This window comes from Gavia stellata, chromosome 17 (genome assembly GCF_030936135.1).
Source record: "Gavia stellata isolate bGavSte3 chromosome 17, bGavSte3.hap2, whole genome shotgun sequence".
Lineage (NCBI taxonomy): Eukaryota > Metazoa > Chordata > Aves > Gaviiformes > Gaviidae > Gavia > Gavia stellata.
Genome location: NC_082610.1, coordinates 655,024 through 679,838, shown reverse-complemented (window position 1 = coordinate 679,838; position 24,815 = coordinate 655,024). Strand labels below are relative to the sequence as shown.

At 54.2% G+C, this 24,815-nt stretch overlaps 1 protein-coding gene across 1 annotated transcript; it reads left to right on the top strand.

Moving 5' to 3' along the window:
* Positions 1-4,624: 4,624 nt before the first annotated feature.
* ANO9 (anoctamin 9) lies at positions 4,625-19,969 on the top strand. The gene is given in 24 exon segments (XM_059826067.1): positions 4,625-4,639; positions 7,882-7,947; positions 8,186-8,302; positions 8,580-8,716; positions 8,892-8,941; positions 9,526-9,584; positions 9,795-9,877; positions 11,651-11,785; positions 11,897-11,993; positions 12,376-12,436; positions 13,544-13,626; positions 14,050-14,154; positions 14,684-14,890; positions 14,892-14,976; positions 15,534-15,645; positions 15,949-16,006; positions 16,156-16,253; positions 16,458-16,624; positions 17,159-17,311; positions 17,650-17,797; positions 18,482-18,601; positions 18,834-18,927; positions 19,078-19,190; positions 19,942-19,969. Coding segments are annotated over 24 exon segments (2,391 nt in total).
* The last annotated feature ends 4,846 nt before the right edge of the window (positions 19,970-24,815 follow it).

The following is a 24,815-nucleotide window of genomic DNA, read 5'->3' as shown; positions in this document are numbered from 1 at the left end:
AGGATAAAGAACCTCTGCTTCAAATCGGTTCATGAGTGACATAAAGGTGGTTCAGCCCTGCTAACCAGACAGTTGTGGTTTGGTGCTGAAAAACATCTAAACAACCTCTTTTGAAGGATCTTTCATGTCCTTCTAGCCAGATATACAGGACAGCAATACCCTTTAAACTCTTCTCCTGAAAAAAAAATAATAATCCAAGACCCTGGGAACTGAAAAGAGCAAATAAATATTTTAGCGCCATCCTAAATTAGGGATGCTTGCACACAGGATAGCCTTTGCACAGTCAGAAGAGGAGCTCCCTGTCAGAAAGCATCATTGTCAGGCAGGGTGCAGGCAGGCATCCTCTATCTAGCTGAATTGGTTTCATACACAAAAGCCCTCAGTGGTTTGTTATCACTTCTCAGGTGGAAATTACCATCTCCGCATCCAGCCAGGTTTAACAGGTCAAGGGAGTGCTCCTAGAGAGCTTTGATGCCAACTCGCCCAGTGCGGGTCAAACCACTGCCCAAAGTGGTCGGAGACTATCGGGCTGATGCGATGCCACAGTAGATTAGGATGGGAACATGTGACCGGCCCCAGCAGCAATAAACAGCGGAGGGTGATAATATCTTAAATAATTCTAGCTGCCTACAAATTGTTTGTGCGGTTGCAATACCTCAGCACACGTATGAATCGGAGCTCCACAACACTTCATCTCTTAAGCACATTTTTCACCAATAGACTGGAAGGTACTTCATCTCCCTCCTCGATTTTAGTTTTTGACGCTGCCATCCTCAGCACCAGTCCCTCAAGAGCAATAAATGCTGAGACAGCGCATTGCAGGAGGGTTGCCTGGGAAGAAAAGTGCTGAAAGAGGAACACCATCAATTTGGTCGCCTACCTTGCTGCAAAAGGAGCTAAATATTGCCTAGGCAAAAGCAAATTCCTCCTAAACAGAAGAAGAAAAAGTGCACTGTCTCCTCTGAGTGCCGTGAGAGATGCTGCAGGTGTCGGATACCTTAGGCAAAGGCAATCTGCGGGCACAGACTCACCTTCCCCACTGGCTAGCAAAGCCCATGAGTTTTCAGGACTGCTGCGGGATGCCTGCATTCCATTAGCTGGCCTATCTGGAGAGCAAAGTCCTCCCAGTCCCACTCGGCAAACTTTGCAGGAGGAAGAAACAGATGTGCAGGTGGAGTGATGTGGCTGTCCCACCTACACGTAACCCCGTTTCCGTTTAACCCAGAAATGCTCACGTTGTAAAGATCTTCAGTCTTCTGTCAGGAGATGTGGAAAGCTCCATTGATCCTATCTTACAAGGCTTCACTCTCTCTCCAGGTAAACACACACACACGTTCTCCCACACCCATGGAGAGCTGCTGGTGATAAAGACAGCTTTCCCCTCCTGGCCCGCCCTGCAGATTGCCTCTGGGAGGCTAAAGGTCTGCTCACTCCTTCCCCTGCTCTACTCTTGATTTCACACACAGCAGGAAATTTGGAAGATGTCTTTTTCTTGTCTTTTTTTTTTTTTTTTTAATTTGCAGGTCTGATTCTGTGCCCGCTCAAGGCACTTGGCAAAGCCACAGAGTGACGTTGGCTTGACTGGGAATGACACTCTGGAAATACTGGCTGCCTTTCCTGCCAGGACGCAGCCAGACTGCCCCCCCAGGACTTGCTTTATTTAAGAGCAACCCACAGCAATGCTGTTGGAGAGCACAAGGGAATCCAGACCAGTTATTGGCCCTTCTGCTATACCCAGGAAAAGGCAGCTCTTCTTATTTTGGAAACTAAAGCAACAAAACACCCAGAAAACAGATATAAGGAGGGCTGTCAGACCTGGCTTACACATAACAACTTTTTCACTCACCCTTTTTGTAAAAAGAGAGTTATACCCTGCTCCAAGCCATAGGTCCAGATGGATCAAGCCTTTGTGAACAAAAAAAGCACTCAGTGATTTGGTTACGATTTCCACTGGGCTACGGCTGAGCATCCCAACACAAATGCCATCAGGAAAGCAAAGGCTGAAGCAATCATATTCTAGTAAATCATATCTACTTAAAAGTGATAAGATTTTAAGGAGCAGGGAGGCAGGAGGTCTCTGTGGTTCGGAGGAACAATTAGAGCACACTTTGATGCTTTCCTCTTCAGCCAGGAGGGAGGGGATACTTGTTCTTAAGGACTCTTAAAATACTTGCAGATGTTCCCGTAATCATTGATGCCAAACCCTGATGCCCCTCATGCAACAGCACTATTATACATGGGGGAAAAATCACACGACTCCCAGTTCTGTTTTGCCAGCCAGCGAGGCGTGAAGAAAGGATTTCTCAGTCTCTGTCCAGTCCATCCAGGAAGCCAGATTTTCTCTGTGGCTCACGGAAGGGTTTCTGGAGGCCACATAGGGAAACCAAAGCTGTGGAAAGCAAACCAGGCCACTGTCCAAGGCAGGGAGGAAGAGGGCTGCATTCAAGTGGAAAAAAAACCTGTGGAGCAGAGTCTCCTCACTTATCTGCAAGCTCATGCTTTGCCTCTTTTCCTTGTCCTGGCTGTTAGCAAACTCACCCCTGGCCCCATCCCATCCGCTCTCAAAGCCTGTGCTGCTCCCATCCCCTACCTCTAACATCCAACCTCTTCTGTAGAGCCCAGACTTCACCCCAAGAATGAGGCAGGTTGTGCACAGCTCAGCTTTATTTTCTCTTTTGAGGTTTACTGTTTTTTCCCTCCTTGCAAGAAATAGTTTAACTCTTTCTAGAGCTTCTGCTTATACCTCCTTCCTCCTCTTGGCCCCTGTTTGTGACACCTCTGGGGATGTTCACAGGATACAGCAAGCAGCACTGGCACCAAGAGGGGCAGAGGAGGAAGATGGGGGTGACAGAGCACAGGAGTTGGCAAGAGGAACTCGGCAGGGTTACCTGCCTGCTCTGTTGGGTGGTGCTGGGCTTGCCACTCCTTTGAGCAAGGGTGAAGGGCAGCTTGCTCACCTCCTCCTTGATATCTGCCCACTGCCAGGCAGAGGCAGCTCCCTCCCAAGGCAGGCGAGAGTCCCACACGGAAGTCAAGTCCCCGCTCGGTTCACATGAGACCTCAGGCGAAGGAGCTGGGGAAGGAAACGACACTCTGCGGCGAAACCCCAGGAGCCTCAGAGCTTGTCCTGCTTGTGCCTTCCGCTTCACCATCTGCCTGACAGACAACTCCTCAGGGATCTGCCCGGAGGAGCAAAAGGAGAGAGGGGCAAGAGAAAGGCTCTCCACTTCACCATGCAGGTAGGAAACAGAAACTGCTCGGCTATTTCCAAGAGGTTGCTTTTCAGCACCTCTGAGTGACCTGTAGCTCGGAAACATGGGACACTCTAAGCTCCAATCTCTACCACTCATGCGCTTTCACAGCCTTTAAAGTGCTCAAAAAGTACGACAAAACTCCCGTTCCTCTTTCCAGCGAGCAATCTCATTCCTACCACGAACGCACGATGGGGAGAGCAGTGCGTGCTGCTGGCTCTGCAGTTGCCTGCAGCTGAGGACCAAGGCAGAGCTGAGCCCCATGCACCATCCCAAGGTGCAGCAGAGTCAGGCATGGCCCCAGACGTTGGTACCAGAGTTCAGAGGTGCCTGAGCACAGGTCAGAGAAGGATGGTTTGGACTGAGACCAGATCTTTTGCTTGTATAAACCCAGGCACTGCATATAGCAGCAGGGGTGACAGCCCCCGATGTTTCAGGAGCACCTGAAATAAAGCAAGGGGAGAGTGGGAGCTGTGAAGGTTTGTTTCTCTAGCTTGAAAGAAAAGATGTGGTTTTCTTTTATTCAAAAATCCAGGCAAACTCTCAAAAATTGGGACAGCTAGTAAATGTTCAGGTGTACCATCTGCCTGTTCAATTAAAGATTGTCACACTTCTTAGGAAACAATGAGGTAAGGTAGAAGTGCTCTAAGGGAAGCGTTTGTAAGAAACATCCCTGAGATAAGAGCAATTTGATCATCTCAGTGTGGGTGATGGGAACCACCCAAACCCTCACCAATCCACAATTAGAAAGGAAATTAAGGATGGCAGATCCTACCCAGGTGCTTCGCCCGTGTTACTCACACGGGTGATTACACCCCCAGCCCCAGGGTGCCTGTTACCATTTCTCTGAAGGATCCAGTAACCTCGCACAGGGCAGCGGGTTACCTGGCCTGTGACAAGGGGACAAGGACCCGCTGATACAGCTGGAGAGAAGCCAAACACACCTCAGGGCACACAAACCCTTTTTAACATTGGAATTACTGCTTCTCATTGGGCTGGTAACTTCTCTTACACCTTTGCACAGCACGCCTCCAACCCTGCTCTAAACACAGGGCAGGAAAGAAAACCACAACCGTCCTCCTTTATAGCAGGGATTAGAGTCCAGGGTTTATACAGCCGCTTCGCAGCCGAGGTGGCCTTGCACACCGGGTCAGTCTGACTGCCTGGTGCTGCCAGAGCAAAGCAGCCATAATGTGACAGTGTTGCTAGTCCCCCAGGACAAAAAAAAAATAGGTGTTGGAGTACTAGTGATCTGCGGTCCCTGCCTTCTGCAGCTGTCCCTGCGTGCAAGCCACATCTGGCCCCAAAAGCAGGCTGAACTTCTGCACAACAGTCGAGCAGCCAAGGCTTAAAGCAGCCTTTGCCTCGCGAAGATGCCAGCAGCCACCGTAATGAATTAAATCTGCTGAAATGCCACTCTTCCATCATCACAGGTTTGCAAATCACCCTCTGCAGCTGAATGCAATTTTTATCTGTTACCACTCCAGAGGTGGGTACTGGGAATTGCCTATGCTAATCTGCAATAATTTGCAAATTCCTCCCCATTTTTCAGTCATAGGCAGAGGTGCTCGTGGTGCCCGCAGAGCGGGTATCGGGCAGTAAATCACGTTGCTATGGGAACACAGAGAAAAGCCAGACCCCACTACCATGACATCCTTATTGCCTAGAGAGCCGTACACAGGCAGCCTGAGAAGCATCCCCACTGATTCTTAGGGCTTGACTGGAAAATTAGAAAGTGACAAGTCCCTCATGGGATTAAAATTGGTGCTTGCTATTTCAGGAGCATGGGGAAGCAGGGGCAGGATCTGGCTGTGTCAGGTCTGAGACATCAGCAATGTTACAACTGGGAACGCTGATGGAGGAAGGATGCTCTGCTGAAGCTCTGCAGGCTCAGCCCCAACACTCTCCCCGTGGGGAAGGCCCTGAGGCACAGGCACGGGCTGGTAGCACCATCAGGGATCCACGGGTAAGGCTTCCGATACTCCAGCCCCCCAGCCTGGCTACACAGACCAAGCCCCATGGCTGGATACGTCCCATTTGTGAGACCACCTTGGCAATCCATCAGCCTCTTCCCCAGGAAACGGATGTGCTGGTCAGGATGCTTTGACTCCCAAGCAGGGGACCGTGCCTGCAGACAGCGGGGCTGGGAGCCACCTGGAAGCTGCGACGCCGGCAGCTCCATTCACGTCTTGAGCTCTGTTGGGGTCAATACTGGCAGGAGAGCTGTGTCAAGGCGCTGACCCCAGTGGCACCTAGGAACAACTTAAACCCCCCCTGTCCCCAAAGGGTGGTTTCCCCTCCACGTTGCAGGGATCACTGGTAGAGCTGGAAGGCTGGCAGCCCCAGCAGGCAATCTTTGCAGGATGAAGCTGGTGCACACGCAGGGTGAGAGAAACCAGCCAGGCAGGAATGAGACAACGCGACCTGCAGAGAGGTGGTGCCAGACGAGATCTGTGCCAGCATCAGAGCATCAGCAATGGGGCAGAGCCCCGACGAGACTCCTACTCCCTCCCCTGTGCCCAGAGAGGGGCTCTCAGCCGGCGACACAGAGAGCTGCCGCACCAGCTAGGTGCTTACCCACCTGGGGAGACCAACCTGAGCCGAAACCCAATTCTTCCACCCCAAATCCTGCTTAGAGCTTTGACAGAGGAGATGACAGCACCATAACCCCCGCTCTGCATTGACCTAAATTGGGGTACCTTTTAGTAGTAAGTCCTGGTTCTTATTGCAACAGCACCTCTGGGGGGAGAATATCCCTCGTCTCAAGCCTTCTCACTTTGGCTTTCTGTTGGTCAGTCTCCTCACGGCTCTTTTGCTTTGGGTGAAGCCAGGGCCCTAGCTCCTGAGAGAGGATTTGGGATAGCATTTCAGCCCTTTCCTCATCCTCATCTCTCCTGCTCCCATGGCCTCATTCTTCAGTGAAAGCTTGGCATCCAGGTCTTACATCAGGGCATGGTTGCACCACCACCACTCTGCTCCTGAGGTTACAGCTGGATGAACTTGTCTGGCTGGCCACTGTTTCAGGTCACAACGTCTTTGGTGGCAATACTGACTGACGATATCCCCATCCCCTGGCAGCTCCTTCCTGCTTCTGTGCTGCATCACTGTGCCCTCAGGACAGGCAGCATAACTGTTTGTGGGGCTGCACCATGAGTCATCAGAGAGCTGCAAAAACCCCAAAAAATGCTGGTTTTAAGATAGCATCCATTCCCTGCCCTGCCCCAGCATGGCCGCAGAGCATGTCTTTATTAAACTCATTGCATTCACTGGGATCTGAAGCTCAGTGTACTCTTGTCAATCCATTGAAAGACTGGTTGGACTAATCCCCTTTTGCCTAAGAGGGAACTATGGCTGCAAAACCAGGCTGAGATCACATCAGGGAAGCCAGACGTAGAAGACGGGGACAAAGCGGGTTGAAGCTGATGTGCTCCAGTTCTGGGCACCCACCAGGTCCAGGCCACCCAAGGGTGCTCACTACGGCATCCTTTGGCAGACGGGCACCCTGGGCTGGGAAATCACACTGGGCAGAGGGCAGCTGCAGCCACAGGGCCACCTTATTTGCTTCATGCACCCCCAGAGCCACACCACTTGGGTGTCTGAGCATAATTAGGCTTAAATAGTGAAGGTGCGTTCACCCCTGCACAGCCTCTTTCTTTGGAGCGGTAGCACACGGGAGGGAACCAGGCAGAAGCCAAAGCATCAGCAGCTTATCTTCCCCTCTCTGTCCCCTGGCCGCAGACTGAGGCATCCAAGGTGTTTTCCAAGAACTCATTTTTCACCTGCTTTGCTGCAGTCCGCAGGGTTGTGCAAGCCTCCCATTGTCCATGCCCCACTCTCCCTTCACCATAATTTAAAACTACTTTCCCCACCCTCACCAAAAAGCTAACAGAGCCCTATCTGAAAGGAACAACTAAAGAGGGGAAAAGGTTCATTAAAGATTGTAAAAATCCCAGTAGCATGGAGAGATAGTGGAGTGTGGCACTCTTTCAGTATAAACGTCAGGGCATCAGATGAAACAAGAAGGAGCAAAGTCCAGAACAGAGGGAGGCTTTTGGTTTTGTTTTTTTCCTGTCTGGCTCCCTTGCAACCCCAGGGTGCCATAAACGGTGGGCATTACATGAGTTCAAGAGGAGGCTGCACATGCTCATGGAGTAGCAGTCCCTCCAGGATCCCTAAACATGAAGCCATATTTGGCTCAGGAAGACCCCAAACTGGAGAGCGGGAGTATGGGGGAAGGTTTCAGATAAGCCTGCTCGTACCCTCCTCCCTGCGCATCCCCTCATGGCTGCTGGGAGATGAAAACTGGGCCAGGTGGATCTTGATCTTATGTTGTGATGCAATTTTATCTACATGGGCTCTGTCTTTTTTGATGTACTGCAACTATGAGCAGTGACACACCCTAGAGCACCTAAACACCAGGCGGGCAGGTTTCTGCGCATCACAAGCGGAACGCTGCTCACCTGCACTCACCACCCAGAGCAAGGCAGCTTGATCCCGATGCCCCCAGCAGGCTCTGGTCCAGGGCATCGTGATGCCACCCAAATGTTTGCATGGAGAGGTTTGCTCTGTGCCTAGAGGTGGGATCTCCCAGGGAGTCCGCTAAAGCCTTCGCTGGTTTTCTCTTCTACAGGAAGAAATTCTGTTGACTCCCTGGAGGGATTTTCCTGTTGAAGACACAGACCCATTTGTCCCCCCGGTAAGCTTTGCTCCCTCTGCACTCACAGCGTGTTCAGCACAGCTCAAAGAAGGGAGTGGGGCAGTGTTGAGGCAGCAGCTGCCTCAGTTTCCCTATCCTCATTCTCCTGCTCACTCCCAGTTCCCGGGGCCCCTCTACACAGTCATGATGAAGGTCCAAACCTCCGAGAGGCTGGAGCTGAGAGGGAGAGCTCTCAGCTTGCCACCCCCATAAGTTCCCTGGTGTTTTCTGTGGGCAGGCTGAAGAGAAGTGGGATTTCGTTCTGGTAAGCAACATCCACGAAGCAGGCAGCGAGAAGGAGATCAAGAGGAAGAAGTTCCTGGACGAGCTGAGCAAGAAGGGGTTCACCATCAAGGTGAGGAGCTGTAGGAAGAAAAGACAGCAACAACTTGACTATCTTGTGATACTCAGGATCCAAGCCTGGTTCGGGCTCCTGCATCCCAGGAGATGGGAGAGACCTGAACCATTGAGCTGATCACCGTATCAGTGCTGGAAAATAAGCCACTTGCTCAACCAGGGGAGACCCCCGCCCCAGGACTCACATAGCCCCTGGCCCCTGCAGCTCTGCCCTTTTCCCTGCCCCTCTGGCTCTGCCCGCATTGTTCTAACAGCCCTCCTCTTCCACCCACTAGAAAATTGAGGATAAGAAGCTATTTTATGGAGTCCGTGCCCCAAACCAGATCTTCCAGAAATACCAGTGGCTCCTGAGGAACCCTGACAGCAAGCTGCAAAACCCCAGTGTCCATCATGACATACCAGTGACCACCAGGTGGGTGCTGAGCGGGGCTACTGACTTCCAGCATCTTGCACTCCCCTTTCTCCGTACCAGCACCCATTTTCCAGCTCAGCTCACAGTTCTCCCTTCCCTCCCCGGCTTTCTAGTGCCACACAACACAAGTCTGTATCCCCAGAACAGCTTTTAACCACAGTTTCTCCTTGCTCAGGATACGGATTGTGAACTTCATCCTGCAGAACACAGTGACGCCCGACCTCGGTAAGGGAACAGGGCCAGCAGCGGCGATGCTTAGCCTGGATCTGCAGCAAGGCTCCTGCCCCATGGTGGGCACGGGCATCCCCAGCTGCCTCGCCACCCCCGGGGAGGATGCAGAAACGAGGAGAAAGCCAGGGTGCAGCTCAGACAAGTAAATTTGCTGCTGCAGCCAGAGGCTGGGAGATTTGGGCTGCGGGAACCAGCAACAGTCCTCTACTCCCTTTCCCCAGACCCCTGACCTCAGTTGTCCACCACTGCTTTCCTGTGTCCCCAGAAGAGCTCATCCCCCTCTGACACCCCAGGACGAGCAGGGCAGCACAGGGTGCTGGCTTTCTAGCTGTCTCTAAGGTCCTGCCTACCTGGCTTGCTCCCAGAGCCAGCCACTACGCAGCCCGCAGCAGCCCGGCAAAGTAGCACAACCGCAAGGATTAGTGCTGATCTCTTTTGAATAGCTCAGCCTCTCCCAGCTGTTTCTTTTTTGGCACCTTCAAAGGCTCAGAAAAGGTTTGGGGTGATTCTACCTGTCAGGGAGCACACGGGGCAAGAGCAAAGCTTCACTAATCCTTTCCATTCTGCTCTGCTACCAGAGAAGCTGCATGACCTGATGCAGAAGAAGGTCTTTGAGGCAACGTTTCCCCTGCACGAGGTGAGGCTGAGCACACGGGTGCCGGGGAGGAAAAGCCATGAGAAGCGAAGGAGCAAGACCGGGTGTGGGAGACCTTTGGGTAACTGGGGCTGCATCAAGACCTCTCTGGATGAAGGGCACGTCAGGGCTCCTGACAGCAGCCTGGGAGCTGGACTGGGGATTAAGATTGCCCTAATGTCCCTGTAACCGACCAACTTCTCTGCTCTCCAGAAAGAAGAGGTAAGGGAATTCCTGAAGGAGAAATGGGCTCGCTGGAGAGATATATTTTGCCAACAGCCAATTGAGAAGATCAGGTAACACGGGCAGAAGAGGCACGGCAGATCCTTCTAACCAAGAGGTCCCACCTGAAACCCAGAGAGCTTTATGCCCTTTGCCAGGATCCTGTGTTTTCTTTTAAATCATTACTTTGAACCTGGCTCTTCTTGCAAGTATTGGGCTGCTTCTGAGGCCTGCAAAGTTCTTAGCCTAAGGGGTATCCCTGCAGCAGTGAGCTCCATCTGCTAATTTTGCATCTGCATGGTTTTTAATTAGCCCGTTTCATTTTCAACCACGCACTCCCCTGTTCAAAAGGAAGGCGAGGTGGGAACAGAGCATCAGTGCAGCACATCCAGCCTGAGGCTGAACTCAGGGCATTAAAAGCAACAAGGGGCTCCTATAATGGCATTAAAACTCAGGGCAGAGCACAGCTCTTATTTTAAAAGGGGAAGAAAACTCACACTCCATGGCCGGGGAAGGAGGGCAAAAAGAACATGCTACTTCATAAAGTTGTCAGTGGTCTCTGTTAGGGAGATGAAACATTAAAATGGAGATGTGCTCTCCTTCCTTAAATGTTTATTGCAGTTTACAAGTCTAGCAGAGGCACTAGGGACTCTTGATGCCTCCGTGGTGCACAAGGTCAGACAAGTCATCATTTCTAAGGTCAATGCATCATGACTTGTGGCTATCACAAAAGGATTAAGGGGATGAGTATGAAATTGGAGGCAGGGGGGAGGAATGTTGGGGGTTTTTTGCTTGTTTTAGACAAAGGCCAGAGAGCACGTCACCACCTTTGACTACTGGTAGAAAGTCAATTCCTCTGGAATACAGGAAGGGAGGCAGGTCATCATTTCATACCCATGCCTCCAACCCTCTTCCCCACACCAGAAAAGCTGAGATACTGCCACCATAAGAATGAGACGTGAAAGCACTGCAGGGAGATAGCAAAGCGCAGGAGAAATTGCTCTGATTTGAGAAACATTGCACCCCGCAGCCCCCTCATCTTCTTCGAGCCTGGCATCTCTAAAATTGTTCTGTAGGCACTGATTGCAACTTGGTCTCTAAAGTGTTCCCACCCCTCTTACCTGGCATACGGTCAATCTGACCACAGGAAGGCATCTCCCCTTGAGTTAGACCCTCTGGGCTCCCTTCACAGAAAGGCAGAAGCAGCACTTGTGGGACCATGCCCACTTCGTATGGAAGTGGGCATCAGCAAGAGTGGCTCTCCCTGTGGCATATCAACCATGGGGGGAAGGAAAAAAAAAGGGAAGAAAGAAAAGAAATAAAATCTCTCCTTAGGTTGCATCAGTTACCAGGTTGACTAAGAACAGGAGAAGCCTTCTCACGGGCTTCTCTGAACCCTGGTAGGTCAGAGTGCCCTACACCATGGGGTGTAGACCAAGCCAGCCCCCATGACGGCCTCGCATTGCTCTCCCTCTCCATCCTGTGTTCACCTCCCAGCCGGAGCTGTGCCCTCAGCACCTCTTCGCTGTGCAGCCCCACAGTGACGTTCACAAAGCACTTTGCTGCATTCCCACACAGTCAGAGCACAAGGAGAGCCAGCTATCTCTCCTTGCATTTGCTGCTGCTGAAATCCCCTGGGAAATGCTGCACCCCTGTGATTCCTCCAGCTCCTCTACTCAGTTGGCCTGACTCTCCCAATCCCAACAAAATCCCCAGACATGCAGACAGCACTAATATCCCATGCAGGGACCTGATATCCCTTTGGGAGTGGAAGAGCATTTTCTAGCGACCCCTCACAACGCAGTCTCTTCCACCAGCCGCAAACCACATCTCACCTTTCCTTCCAGGTGCTATTTTGGTGAGAAGGTGGCCCTGTACTTTGCCTGGCTGGGCTGGTACACCTACCTGCTGGGAATCGCTGCAGTGGTCGGACTGGTGGTCTTCGTGGCTGGGATTACTGTTTTCAATTCCAGCCAGGTGAGGTAAGGCAGTTGGGAATGCCAAACACGCATCCCATTCACGAGCCTTTGCTATGCATGTGGCTTTGAGCCACTGTTATTCCCCTTTGCTTCCCTCTACACCTTTCTCTCTAGCAAGGAGATCTGTGAAGCCAATAACACCATCATGTGCCCGCTCTGTGACCAGAAGTGCCCGTTCTGGCTGCTCTCCGACACCTGCACCTACGCCAAGGTAGGTAGCCCCCTTCTCAAGACAGCCTCAAGGCAAAGGATGGGGAAACACTCCCAGCTTGTGCTGTTCCCACACCACTAGAAAGAAAAGCCATCCCACCAAACTGGCTACAACACGCAGAAAACCTCCGTTAACTTCTGTAATAAGGAGGAGGTATAGCCAGGTCACAGTCTCTATCACCACCAAGAAAGAGTTTACCACTAACAAGCCCCAGTGTCCATCCCCTTCCTGCATTTTGCCCTCCTGCAGCATCTTTACCTGTCTCTGGGGGGACCAGGGTGGCAAGAGGACCACTGAACGCAGAGACCTCTCCCCAGACCTCGAGGTACCACAGCCCCTGTACCCCGCTGCCCCCATCACACTCTTCCTTGATCTTCTCCAGGTCACTCACATGATTGACAACGAGGGGACAGTTTTGTTTGCCATGTTCATGGCAATCTGGGGTAGGTGTCAATGTCTTGGTACCAAGCACACACAGCTTGGAAGAGGGAGCAGCCCACTATGGCTTAGGGGGAGAGTAGGTGGAGGAAAATGGGACACCAACACAGCTTCACCATTCAGGGGTTTTTTAGTCCTTATCTCCTCTTCTTCCAGGGCCATCAGCTCCCCTTCCAGACAAGGCAAGGGACAAAATCACCCCAGCAATTTCCTTCAGCTCCCCAGACACTTCTTACCTGTCCTGCCTGAGGGCTTTCACTCCTTCACCCACCACAACCTCCTGCAAAGCAGCCAAGGGCCTCTCTAGCTGGGCTTTTCTAGCAGCTGCCTGTAAGTGGTCACAGCTGCAGGAAGGAGGGACAGCCAGATCCCTTATTAACCTTCCCAGATTGCTGCATGATCTCTTAGCTGCTGTGGAATGAGCACAGCAGGCCACTGGGCTCTGAGCTGATGTGATCCCATCACTATATTAGCTACACATCTCATTTGGCTTTACTACAGCCCTTCCCGTTACAAACACCACCGCAGGTGTCTGCTGGGCATTTCACCTGTGAGACCATGGTCTGAGCAGGTCACAGACACAGCCTTGCGTGTCGCTGGGGGCTGGTTTAGGCAGGGACAAGCTCAGGAAGATCAACCCAGATTAACAGAAAGGGTAGTTGTAAATGGATTTGCAGAGGTGTAGCCGTGCTGGGGTGCGGTGCAGGATACCTATTCCACTTGAAAGGTGTATTTTCATTAATCCGGAATAATGTGTCTGGCACCATGTAAACATGCCCACCACAGCAGAATAGCCCTGGTGCTTACTCTGGTTCATGCCAAATCCCCTACAGACACTAGAGCTGGCCTGACTCCCAGTGAAAACTCACCCGCATACCTCCATTCCCATCCCCATGTGGGGCCAAGTGCTCATTGCTGCATGCCCAGAGTCCTTCCCGGTCGCTGAGACGAGAGGTGACTGCCTGTCCTTCATGGCCCAAGGGCAGTCCAGGCTGATTTGCCATCAGGTTGGATGGTAACATGGCTATCCATCCCACTCCGTGGGACAGAGGGGTGACTTCATCTCCAGAGCCATCCCCAAGGGTCCCAGCGCTCCCTCCTTCCCCCCACAGCCACTGTGTTCCTGGAGCTGTGGAAGAGGCAGAGAGCCACTGTGGTCACCGACTGGGACCTGTACAGGTGGGATGAGGAAGAGGTGAGGATGTCATCTTTCCTGCTTAGCACTTCCCCTTTCAGGGCAGTACTCAGCTGGACCTACAGAAAAGACACATGACAGGGACCCCCTTGCCCAGCTTGATTCTCTGTAGCTGTAAACATCTGATGGAGACACTTAAACAAACAGCAAAGCCAACATCTGACAGTCCTGGGAGAGACAGAACCCTCCAGAGAGTTAAGCGGGTGCTAGCCACCTCTCTGCATTGCTAGTCACCTCTCACCCTGCACAAGGACTTGAACTCAATCAGGATTGGCCATGCTGTTGTGGGTTGGGTGTTCATCCCTGTCCTTCTCTGGTGCTGCTCATCCCATATGTCTGTTAACACAATGACCCCTGGACTTTCCACTACCTGGGCACAGCTCTGCTGGATCCTTTCCTTCCTGCTTTTTTTTTCTTTTTAAGGAGGAGCTGGCTCTGGAGCTGATCAATAATTTGCAGCACGAACCCCGGCAGTACCAGCACTCCTACTTCCGCAGCACCATCATACTCCTTTTGGTTCTGGTGATGGTACGTGCCAGCGTGAACATAGAAAGATCTGATTTAAGGGCACATGGACTTTCCTCCTTCCCTCCCTACTCTGCTGCAAGAGCAGCACCTCAGAGTGTCCTATTGCTGGAGCAAAGGCAGAAACCAGGTTGTTAGGGCAGGTCCGTGCCCATGACAGGAATCCAGGGGCCTCCCTACGCTCACACCTTGCTGTGCTGATAGGAGAGGCCAACCACCCTTACGGGATCTGGGCTGAAGGCTCTGCTCTTGCAGTGGAAGGCAGTGAGGATGAAGGCAGTAACACAGAGGGTAGGAAGAGACAAACCCTTGATGCCCTAGTTTCTCCCTGCGGGCCAATGGATAGAGTCTAGACGAGTAGTTCAGGTGGAGGCATCCATCCGACTGAAGAGCACTGACTTGCATTTGAGGCCACGTCCAGATGAGCTCTGGTGAAGGGAGCCAGGGTTTGAAGGGCTGGTGGTCCTCAGGCAGGATGGAGCATGTGCCCTCCATGCACGGCTTCTCACCACCCCGTTGCCCTCCTCCATAGATTGCCATGCTGATCGGCATCGCCCACGTGCTTGTCATTTACCGGGTGATAGCAACAGCTCTCTTCGCCCAGAGCAACGTTGAGTTCCTCCGCGAGCAGGCCAACACGATGGCAGTGATGATGGGGGCTGTGCTGCACTACATCACCATTGTCATCATGACCAAGGTGCGGAGTGAGACGCGGCAGGGGCAGCGGGTCTTCTCCTTGCTTTTCCACCATCAACCCTCCCCTCTCATTTTATACCTCTCTCCTGCAGGTCAACAGGCATGTGGCCCTCTTCCTCTGTGACCTGGGTAAGGGAAACTGGGGGCTGTCTCCCACCTGCACCCGCACTGCCAAGCTGCCCAGCAGTACCCAGGGACTGCAGCACAGCACCCCCTTGGTCCCCAAATGCAGCTTCCCTTCCTCCACCATCACAAAGCATCTACTGGGCAGCTCTTGCCATGTAGGACCCCATGGGAGGCCAGCAGCCCTCCAACACACAAGCTCATCTGTGGCCCACATGCTGCCAGCTGGCTGTCCCACAGTGACATTACACTTTGGAGGGGCAGTCGCCCTACGGGGCTGATACCCGGCATGAGCAGTAAGCCACCACAGCTGCAGGAGAGCTCACAACACGGTTTTCCTCCCAGCTGAAGGGACCCTTCTCCCCCAGCTCACGGCTCTGAGGGACCTCCCCGCTTAGCTGGGCTCAGCTCCATCAAAGGGCTCAAGTGAAGGGCAGGGAAGGCTCCTCGAGGGGCAGAGACACCCTTCCAACCTTCAAAGAGCTGCTGTGGCATCCGAGGGGGAGCAGGGCAAGGTCCCACCACTCTGTGACCAAGCCCCTGGGCCCTGCTCCCTTCCCCAGAGAAACCACGGACCTTCTCCCAGCGTGAGAACAACTTCACGGTGAAGATCTTCACCTTCCAGTTCTTCACAAACTTCTCTTCGCTCATCTACATCGCCTTTTTCCTGGGACGGTGAGTGGTCGCTGGGGGCCCAGGGGGAGGAGAGGGGAGCCTGCGTTTGGGGCATGCACCCCCAACTCTCCCCAGGGTCTAGAGATAGCCCATCCCTCTACCCTCCCCGCCAGGCACAGGGACCCCATTGGGGACCTCAGGAGGGCCATAATTTTTCCCCGTGGGCATGGTGGGTGGGGGAAGCCCCTTGCCTCTCCACCAGTGCCTGGAGGATGATGCCCTCCATCCTGCACCTGGATACTCATCCAACGGAAGCCAGCAGTGGGGCTCAACAGATATCACTGTTGTTGCCTCCTTGCTCAGGATCAACGGCCACCCAGGGAACTACGTGCGCATTGCTGGCAAGTGGAGGCTGGAGGAGGTGAGGGACTTGCCATGAAGCTCTCTGACCCCATACCACAACTCCTACTCTTCCTTTCCCTGCTGCCCAGCAAGGCTCTGGGAATCTCAGCTTCCTCCTATAGCACCTGCCTTGGCCAAACAGCCTCCTCTCATCTCGTCCCTTCGCAGTGCCACCCCAGCGGCTGCATCACTGACCTCTTCATCCAGATGGCCATCATCATGCTGCTCAAGCAGACCATCAGCAACGTGATGGAGTATCTCATCCCGTAAGCTTTCCTCCAGCCCGCAAAGTGCTCGCTGGTGCTCCTGCACATTCAGGACAGCTTCCCAGCTCTTACAGAGAGTAACCCTGGCCTTTGGGCCAAGATTTCCTCCTTTTCCTTCCTCAGGTCTCCAGGGCTGTCACTGGCAGCAGTTCAGCCCTGTTGTCCTCTGCAGGCAGCCGTACAAATCGCTCCCTCCCCTTGCAGCTGGATATCCCATAAGCTACGCAAGAAGCTGCATCGCCCCAAGAAGAGAAACATGATGTTAGGAGAGGAGGAGGAGGCCGAGGACCCCTGCAAAAGGCAGTGGCTGAGCAACTATCAACTCAATGAGGTCAACATCTTCAGCTTGTTTGACGAGTTCTTGGAGATGGGTATGTAGGGCAGGGGATCAAGTGAGGAGGGATGCTGGGTCCAGGGGCACGCACCCTCCTTGGCTGGAGAGGGCCTGATGCTGGGGAGCCCATTCGTAGGCAAGGGAGAGCTCTGAGACCCAGCTCCATGCCCAGCCCCACTCCAAGAGCTCTGGCACAGCAAGGAGATCATTCCCAAAACAACAGAAAGCAGGCAACTGTGCTGGCCTTGGGCCCCTGCCTAGGACCTTCCTCTCCTCCCAGGAGTGTCAAGGTGATGGCTGTAAGCCCAGGGCAGTCCCTCTGCCTGGCTGGCTCAACCAGTGCCCTGTGGGGCCCCCACAGATCCCCCTCTCTGACAGCCCTGTGAGAGGCGGGTCTCCCCTGTGAGGGTGTGGGGTCTCCAAGACAGGTCTATCTCCCACTTTCACCCCTGCCAAGGCCCCTCTGACACAAGCCATAAAGCAGGACAAACCCAGACAGTGGTCAGGACCCTGTGGGATGTCCTCTCTGCAGTGACTTTACACCAGCATCCGGTATTTTCCCCCTCCGCAGTGATCCAGTACAGCTTCACCACCATTTTCGTCGCTGCCTTTCCCCTCGCCCCGCTGCTGGCGTTTTGCAACAACCTCTTTGAGATCCGCCTGGATGCCATCAAGATGATGCGGTTGCGCCGGCGCATGGTGCCCAGGAAGGCCAACGACATCGGTGAGATGGGGCCCGAGGAACACCCTCCTTCCAGCACTGCTGCTTGTGCGAACACTGCCGGCATTAAGCCCCTTACCCAGTGTGAAGTCCTTGAGCACTCCTTTGCCAGGGACTGGTATGACCTCACCGAGGAGGCAGGCAAGCACAGGGAGAGCTGTGGGCTGGGGAAGGAGAAGCAATTTCAGACCCTGCAGAGGCTGAGGGGCAGCTTGGAGGCCTCCTTCCTTGACCTCTTCTGGCCATGCCAAACCTATCCCTGAGCTGAGGCTTGGTCTGCAGCCCTTGAGCAGTGGCAGTGAGCTGTCCGAGGGGCCTCACTGACCCTTCCTCTCCCACAGGAATCTGGCTGCAGGTTCTGGAGGCCATCGGCATCCTGGCTGTCATCGGGAATGGACTGGTGATCGCCATCACGTCCAACTTCATTCCCATGCAGGTCTACAAGTACACGTACAGCCCCTGCATGACGGAAAACAGCACTGACGTGGAGTGAGTGCTGCCAGTCGGCTGCTTGCAGCCCTGCCTGCTGTGTCCCTGCTTGCCTCGGTGCCACTGGTGCAGAAGCACGGGGCAGCTGAGCATTCCCCCACAGTGGGGTGCAGGGAAAGGGGAGGGTTTTCCAGATGGCACCATCTTAGGCATCCCAGCTGGCCTCCCACTCACATCATCCCCATGGTGGATAAGCTGGTACCCCTGAGTGGGAAGAGCACCATGTAATGTTGGAGAGCTGCAGGACTGCCTGGGTGCCTGCCCATGCTCTCTCCTGCTCTCCCCCTTTTCCTCCAAGCCTTGGCTCACTGGCCAAGTTCAGTCAAACCGGACAGAAGTCTCAGAGACCTTCATTTCCCGCAGGTTTTGTGAAAATGGGTAGCTAGGGAGGGAAGGGAGAGCCCCAGATGGGTCCTGGCTCCTCCAAAACAGGAGGCTACAGTGGGTGCTCAACTATACTACTAGTCACCTGAGAATCCACACATCAGGAAAACCTTAGAAACAAAAGCTGCAGGCAGACAGGCTTTGTAGTGATCAGAGGCCTTTGAGTCCCCTAGAAAGACACAAGAGCTGCAGCTTTCAGTTAGGGCATGCCACAACCCCCCAGCGTGGCATGAACCAGGAGCACCCCCCCTTTCACCACCGGGCCAATGTGTGCAGACATCATCTTTTCCCCCCCCGCAGCTGCTTGACCGGCTACATCAACCACAGCCTCTCCGTCTTCCGCATCCAGGACTTCGAGCCGTACACAAAGGTGCCTGAAATGCTGCCAGACTTCGTCAGGGACGAGGTCAAGGAGTGCAGGTAACAGCAGCCCGTGGCCATTGCTCAGTAGCATTCCCCCGTCCCGAGCCCCTCACCGTGACATCCAGCCTGCAGCTGGGGAACAGGCAGGTGGCAGAGCCGGGCTTGGAGGCAGCCATACGGAGGAAGCTGCCGGGGCTCCTCTTGGACCCCACCCCGGAGGGAGCTGAGGCAGGGTGTGACGCCTGGCGCGGGGGGACCCTGGGCTGGCACCGACAGGACTGTGCTGCAGGTACCGGGATTACAGGAATGCCGACGACTACAGCTACACGGTCCAGTTCTGGCACATCTTCGCAGCCCGGCTCGCCTTCCTCATCCTCTTTGAGGTGAGCACCTGGGGAGGCAGGAGGAGGCTGGGGCAATCGGGGGGACAACGGCAGGGGGAAACGGGCTGGGTCCATGCCACTCACATGGGCCACGTTAACCGGCCCGGGGAGCTCCTCACTGCCCATGGTGGCTCCCTTTGCTTTCTGCAGCACGCGGCTCTGTGCGTCAAGCTGATTGCAGCCTGGTACGTCCCCGACGTCCCTCAGTCGGTTAAGAATCAATTTCGGGACAGAAAACATAGCAACCTTCGTAAAGAACTGAGGTAGGTGATGCCCCAGAAGGTGCCAGGGGCTGCTGTGCTCAGAGACGGCACAGCCTCCAGCAGGAGACCTGCCTGGCTGCAGGATCCATCCGCTCCAGAGCCCCAGGATCAGGCTAACGCTTACCACCACAGGCATGGAAAAGGTGGGGCTGTGAGCTCCTGTCCTCAGAGCAGCTCCTCCACCACCCTTTTCAGGGTAGTTTCTTCCCCAGCTTTCAGCCCAGCCTCTACTACCTAGGGCCTGCAGCAGAAAATGTTCTTTTTAATACAATCAGCATTTCCCATAAATGAGGATCCATCCCCCTGCGTGCCTGTGTTCTCACTCACTAGCCCAGGTGCCTGGCTTTTAGGCTCTCAAGGCCAGTGAAATCAGTCCCACCTGAGGCAATTCAATACTAGTGCTCACCAGAGGAAGGGCCTGCTTGGCTTTGGCTTTTCCTTCAGAAAAAGAAAAGCTCCAAGTAAAAACAAGGAGCAATTTTGCCCAAATTCTCCGTTTAAACTTTGTTTAAAAAAAAAAAAATTAAGTATTTCAGCTGGAAACAGAACCAATGTAGCTGAGAGCCATAGACTGGGCCACCCTGGTGCTGCTGTCCTTCATAGACTGAGCCCTGCTTTATAGGAGGGCTCAGCCTGCCCCTCTTCACGGCCACCTTGTCCCACTCTAATATTTTTCCACACCTCCCCATTGCTTCCCAATTAGGACAGTTCCCTTCCACAATGCCCCTCTCCTTTCTCCTTTCTCCCCCAGCATGATGGAGTATTCCACAGAGGTGTAGCCACCGCTCACCGTGGAGAATGAGAAACATGGACTTGAGCCCCGCTCCTCAGCCTGGCAGTGCCACAGGCAGAGGAGGAACCACTGTGCCACTGCCTGCGAAAACGGGCCACATGCCCCAGCTGTGACCGAGCTTGGACTTGAGCTGGGAAGCAACAACATGACAGTGGCTTTGCAGGATCAGGATGCTTTCCGACTTGCACAGCTGCGAGGAGGAAGGAAGCTGCGGCAGAGCTGGGCACAGTGCCTTCCCAGCACGCTGAGCAGCTGGGGAAGAGCTTTGGCATTAGGGACAAACCACGGTGCAGCATCCAGCCGCCGCTGGGCGAGCGCAACGCTGGTCTGCAGGAGACGACCTGGCTTCCTTGTCAATCATGGCCTTAACGTGCAACTTGATGTCACAGGAAAAGCCAGTCCCCCCGTTCCAGTTTCCCTCTCCAGCTCTTTTATTGCACTTTGGCCCCTTTTTCTTACGCCATCAGTGACTTCCCTGCTCTTGCACCGCTGAGAAACTTGGGTCCTTCCTCTTTCACCACAGCCAGCACAATCCTCCTCTCGGCACGACTACCACATGGCTGCAGCTCCAACCCGCTGTTCTCATGGACATTGGAAAAATGCAGTTGTTAGCCTGTGTTTTGCTCTGGGCTCTGCCATGCCTCTGCAACTGCGCTAAGCACGCCTGACAGTTGTGCCTGGCTCAACTACCCCCACCAAAATGGTAAATAAACCTAACACCCACACGGACACAAGCAGCCAGATCTTCAGCTGCCGTCGAGTCACTGTATTCACACTGGCATCGCTCCTGCCTCCCTCCTTTGCCAGCCACATCACCTGAAGAAATTGTCCCCTCAAACCGTTTTTTGTCTTAACATGGATAATCAAAATAGGCTGGAGCTGAAGCGTCTGTGCGTAGACCAGAGCTAGGGCTGAGTGTGGGTGCTGGCTGGGGAGACACTTAAAAGAAGTTGGCACTTTGGCCACACACAGTGGGAAAATAACCTGTTAAATGCGCTGGGGTAACAGAAATTCTGAGCTACACAGAAAATCCTGAGTGATAGGGCTAGCAAGGGTTATCTCTTGCTCCAAAACATGGCCTGCCAGCCTAAACCCGAGCCCCACCGGCCTGATATTTCTCCACCTCTTCCCTTACAGCCCTGCAGCGCAGGCTGGGGCCGCCCCCTTCTCCCTACAACTGCAGACAGAAGGGGGGTTTGCCTGCAGCAGAGAGCAGGGGTTACAACCCATGGCTGGACTGGTGTGACAGCCAGCTCTGTGACTTTTCTAATATATGCGCATTCCCGGCCTCTTAGCTTTGCTCTCTGCCAGGTCTACCTTTAGCGATTCATTTACTGACTCGAGGCAGAGTTATTTGTGCTCAAGGAACAAAGTCTTTGTTCATGGCTGCCCAGGAATGATAACGTGCCCTCAAACACGTGACTCTTCACTTGGCATCGAGTGCAGAAACAGACCTTTGATGCCCTGTGAGATTCCCCACACATGTTATGTCAGGCCCATGCAGCCTCGCCGAGCTGGGGTTGCAAATGTATAGGGAAAAAGCTTTTCTCTTAATTTTTTCTTATTTCAATCAACGAGGAAGGCAGTAGCACGGGACAGGTGACCGCAGCTCAGTTTCCAGCTTGCTTATGGGCAAACTCCAGGGCAAATCCACTGGAGCGTTTCAAAGCTTTAGAGTCTTTTTTCTTTGTAAGAACTGCAAACTTCTAACAGGTTTGTAAGTCTAACCTCGAGCTCCACCCTTTCATACCCTCCTCTATAAAATGGCAATAGGTGCCTCCCTGTGTTGGAGGTGAATCGTGGGGATAAACTGACTAAAACATGGGAGCTACAAGAGTATCACAGCGTGAATGCCTGTGTGTGCACGTGTAACTGTGAGAGCCACCCCACGAGCTCAGAAAGACGCAGATAAGCAAGCATGAGCACCACAGGTCAGGAACAACTATTTCATTACGGCTGATTTGTCTTGTTCTGTAATTAAAAGTCAGACTGGTCCAAGCCCCTGCTGTGGCTAGAGCCATACTACTGTACGGAAGTCTGCGCAGTGATGCTTCTTCCCGTAATTAAACTGGTTCTCGCTGTATAAAGCGCCATGAGCACTGCACGTGTCACGAGAGGCCACGCCACTTTCAGCTTGCTTGAAGGGTCAGAGCAGCCCCAGTTTAAGAGCAAAAAGCCCACGCCTGCTGTGCCTCCTCAGAGAGGAGCAGTGATTGCGATTAAAGGTCCGTTACTACGTGGCACCTCATCCTGTAGCAATATTCTCGTTTCTGGGGCTTGGAAGAGAACCCTGGTTCCACATTGTATCGATGGCCTTGGAACACAGTTACCTGGCAGCTCTAAGTAGCTTAAATTTAATTAGCTTCAAGCTGTTAAATGCATCAAGAATTGGCTATTAGCGAGCTCATGCTACACAGTAATTTTGATTCACCTGTTAGTTTGCAGGGAGCCATTCGTGCCTCAGCAGTGCACACGCTCACCTCGGGCTGGGGTGCGGCAGCAGGCAGGACAGGGTCACAAGCCCTGGCGTGGCGCAGGGTCTGAAGGCGACAGCCTCAGCTCAAGAGGATTGCGACAGGGGATTCAGGTGCAGAGCTGGAGGACAGCCACCTCCTTCCCCAGACACGCCGACCGCTGTCGCTGCCCGCCCGGCAGGACACAGCTCTGTCGAGGCACAGGGCAGGGTCACAGCTCTTCCGCTGCTGAACCCATCACACTGTCAGAATCCCCCGAGGGTCCCACCACAGGCACTTCCAAGAGGTTGTGGGTCCGTAGGGGACATGCCCCGTGGCTGAGGGAGCCGCAGACAGCAGGTGACTCTCCCGGAGGTGACATGCCTGAGTCAGTACTGCAGAGAAAGGCACCAGGGTTAACTCAGCCTCAAAACTTCACTCCCAAGAGCATGGAAAGCCACTGTCTAGCAGGGAGCTGAAACAAGCTGCGCTCTCAGCCCTCCAGCTTGTTTTGACCTTTCACCACTGCAACCAAAACCTCCTCCACTCCTTCTCGCTTTTAACTTACCTACCCATAGGAATAACTCTGAAGAACAAGAAAGGTTTTATCAGCTCCCAATTTGCTATCAAGCCTCCTCACGCCCTTGCCACCCCCAGCACCTGGGCTTGTTCCTTGGGGTCTTTTATCATCCCACAAAGCCACTGTTTTACGCTGGCTTTCACAGCCAGTAACCGCGGTATCATGAACGACAGAGAAGCCCTCCCCAAAAGAGCTGCTTAAGTAGCTGCTACCCTGAGCATGCACACAGCTGCCTTGCTGGAGGGCAGAGGACCGAGGGGCCATTCCCAGAGCACCAGCCCTCCAACGGGATTCCCTCTGTCCCTTTTTTCCCCCCCAACAGGTCAACAGCACCAATATTTTACATAATAGCCAATAAGGATGTGGAGTTGGGTGTGTTTCTCCATATGAACAGGCCCACAGACCTACCTGTGACCTGTACCTGCGTATTTGTACACATACACGTTTATACATAAAAAAATACATACACCCACTTCACCCAGGGACAGCAGGCCCTATCGAGCCGAGCACCGGCTGTACACAAGCCCAAGGGCACTTTGCCAGCTCTTGTCTCCCTCCCCATGACGAAGCTTTTCCCTCAGGGGATGGGGGAGGCCCCAGCGCCGCCCTGACCCGGCGTTATCCAGCCCCCGGCGCCCCCCGTTTCCATGCCCGGGGTGAAGCCCGGCAGCTGCCCGCTGCGGCGGCCCGGTGGCCCGGCCCCCCCGGCACAGGGAACGGCTGCTCGCTGAGGAGAGCGCCGCCATCTTCGCGCCGCGCGGGGCATGCTGGGAGCGGTAGTGCCGCGGCCACAGCCGCACGGGGAGACCGGCAGCGGCGGGACTACAGTACCCGGCATGCACCGCGCGCGGGTGGCCGCCGCTTCCGGCCCGGCGGCGGGCAGTTGCCATGGAAACAGCGGGGCGCCGGCCCGAGGGGGCGGGCGGGAGCGCACCGGGAGCCCAGGCCCGGGCTCTTCAAGCGGGCTGCGAGAAAGATTTGCTAAAAAAAATATTAAAATAAATTAATAATTAGAAGAGAAAACATGCCGGGCTGTTCACTTGCCCCGGCCCTGCACCAGCCGTGGCAGGGAGGCGTGAAAGCCGCCAGTGATGGGCCCGGCGAACGTGCCAGGACCCCAACGCCATCCCCACGCCTCTGATCCTGCTTGAACTGGGGCCTTGCAGGATGAAAGTAGCCTCTTTGCGTCCCTTTTTGACCCAAACAGTGTGATGACCTCAGTGAAGGTGCCGATGTTTTCGCTGCTCAGTGGCTGCAGGTCAGGTCGCTGTTGCCCTCACGCCGGCCGAGGCCGGTTGCGCCGGGCGTTGCTGCCGCTATGAAAGCAGCCCATGCCTGGGGCGTGCTGGGGCTCTAATCGCCGCCTCAGTCGTTGTTACAAGCGGTCACCTGCTGTTTGGAGCGGCCACAGCTGGGCCTGCTTCCCCGCGGCCAGCGCCAGCCGGAGGAGCCACCCCACAGTACCAGTTTCACCTTCCAAAGAGGCTTTTAAAATCACGGAGGAGAAGGAAACAGATGGCAGACCCCAAGACGCCGTGGGCACAGCCACCGGCTGCCCGGTCTCCCCCCCACCTCGCTCCATCATTAACCCACTTTAATGAAGCCTGGGAGTATCGAATTTGCCGGTGATCAGCAAACCATGGCCCTACAACGCAGACTCTGCCCCAGGCTCTCCCCACGGCACTGCATTGAACAGACACCCCCAAACCCCCCAGGCACACTCCAGTGCAAGCCCCCGGCCGTGGCCGTGGCCCAGAGAGCTGGTATTACCGGTGGCGGCAGGTGCTGGGTGCAGGTTT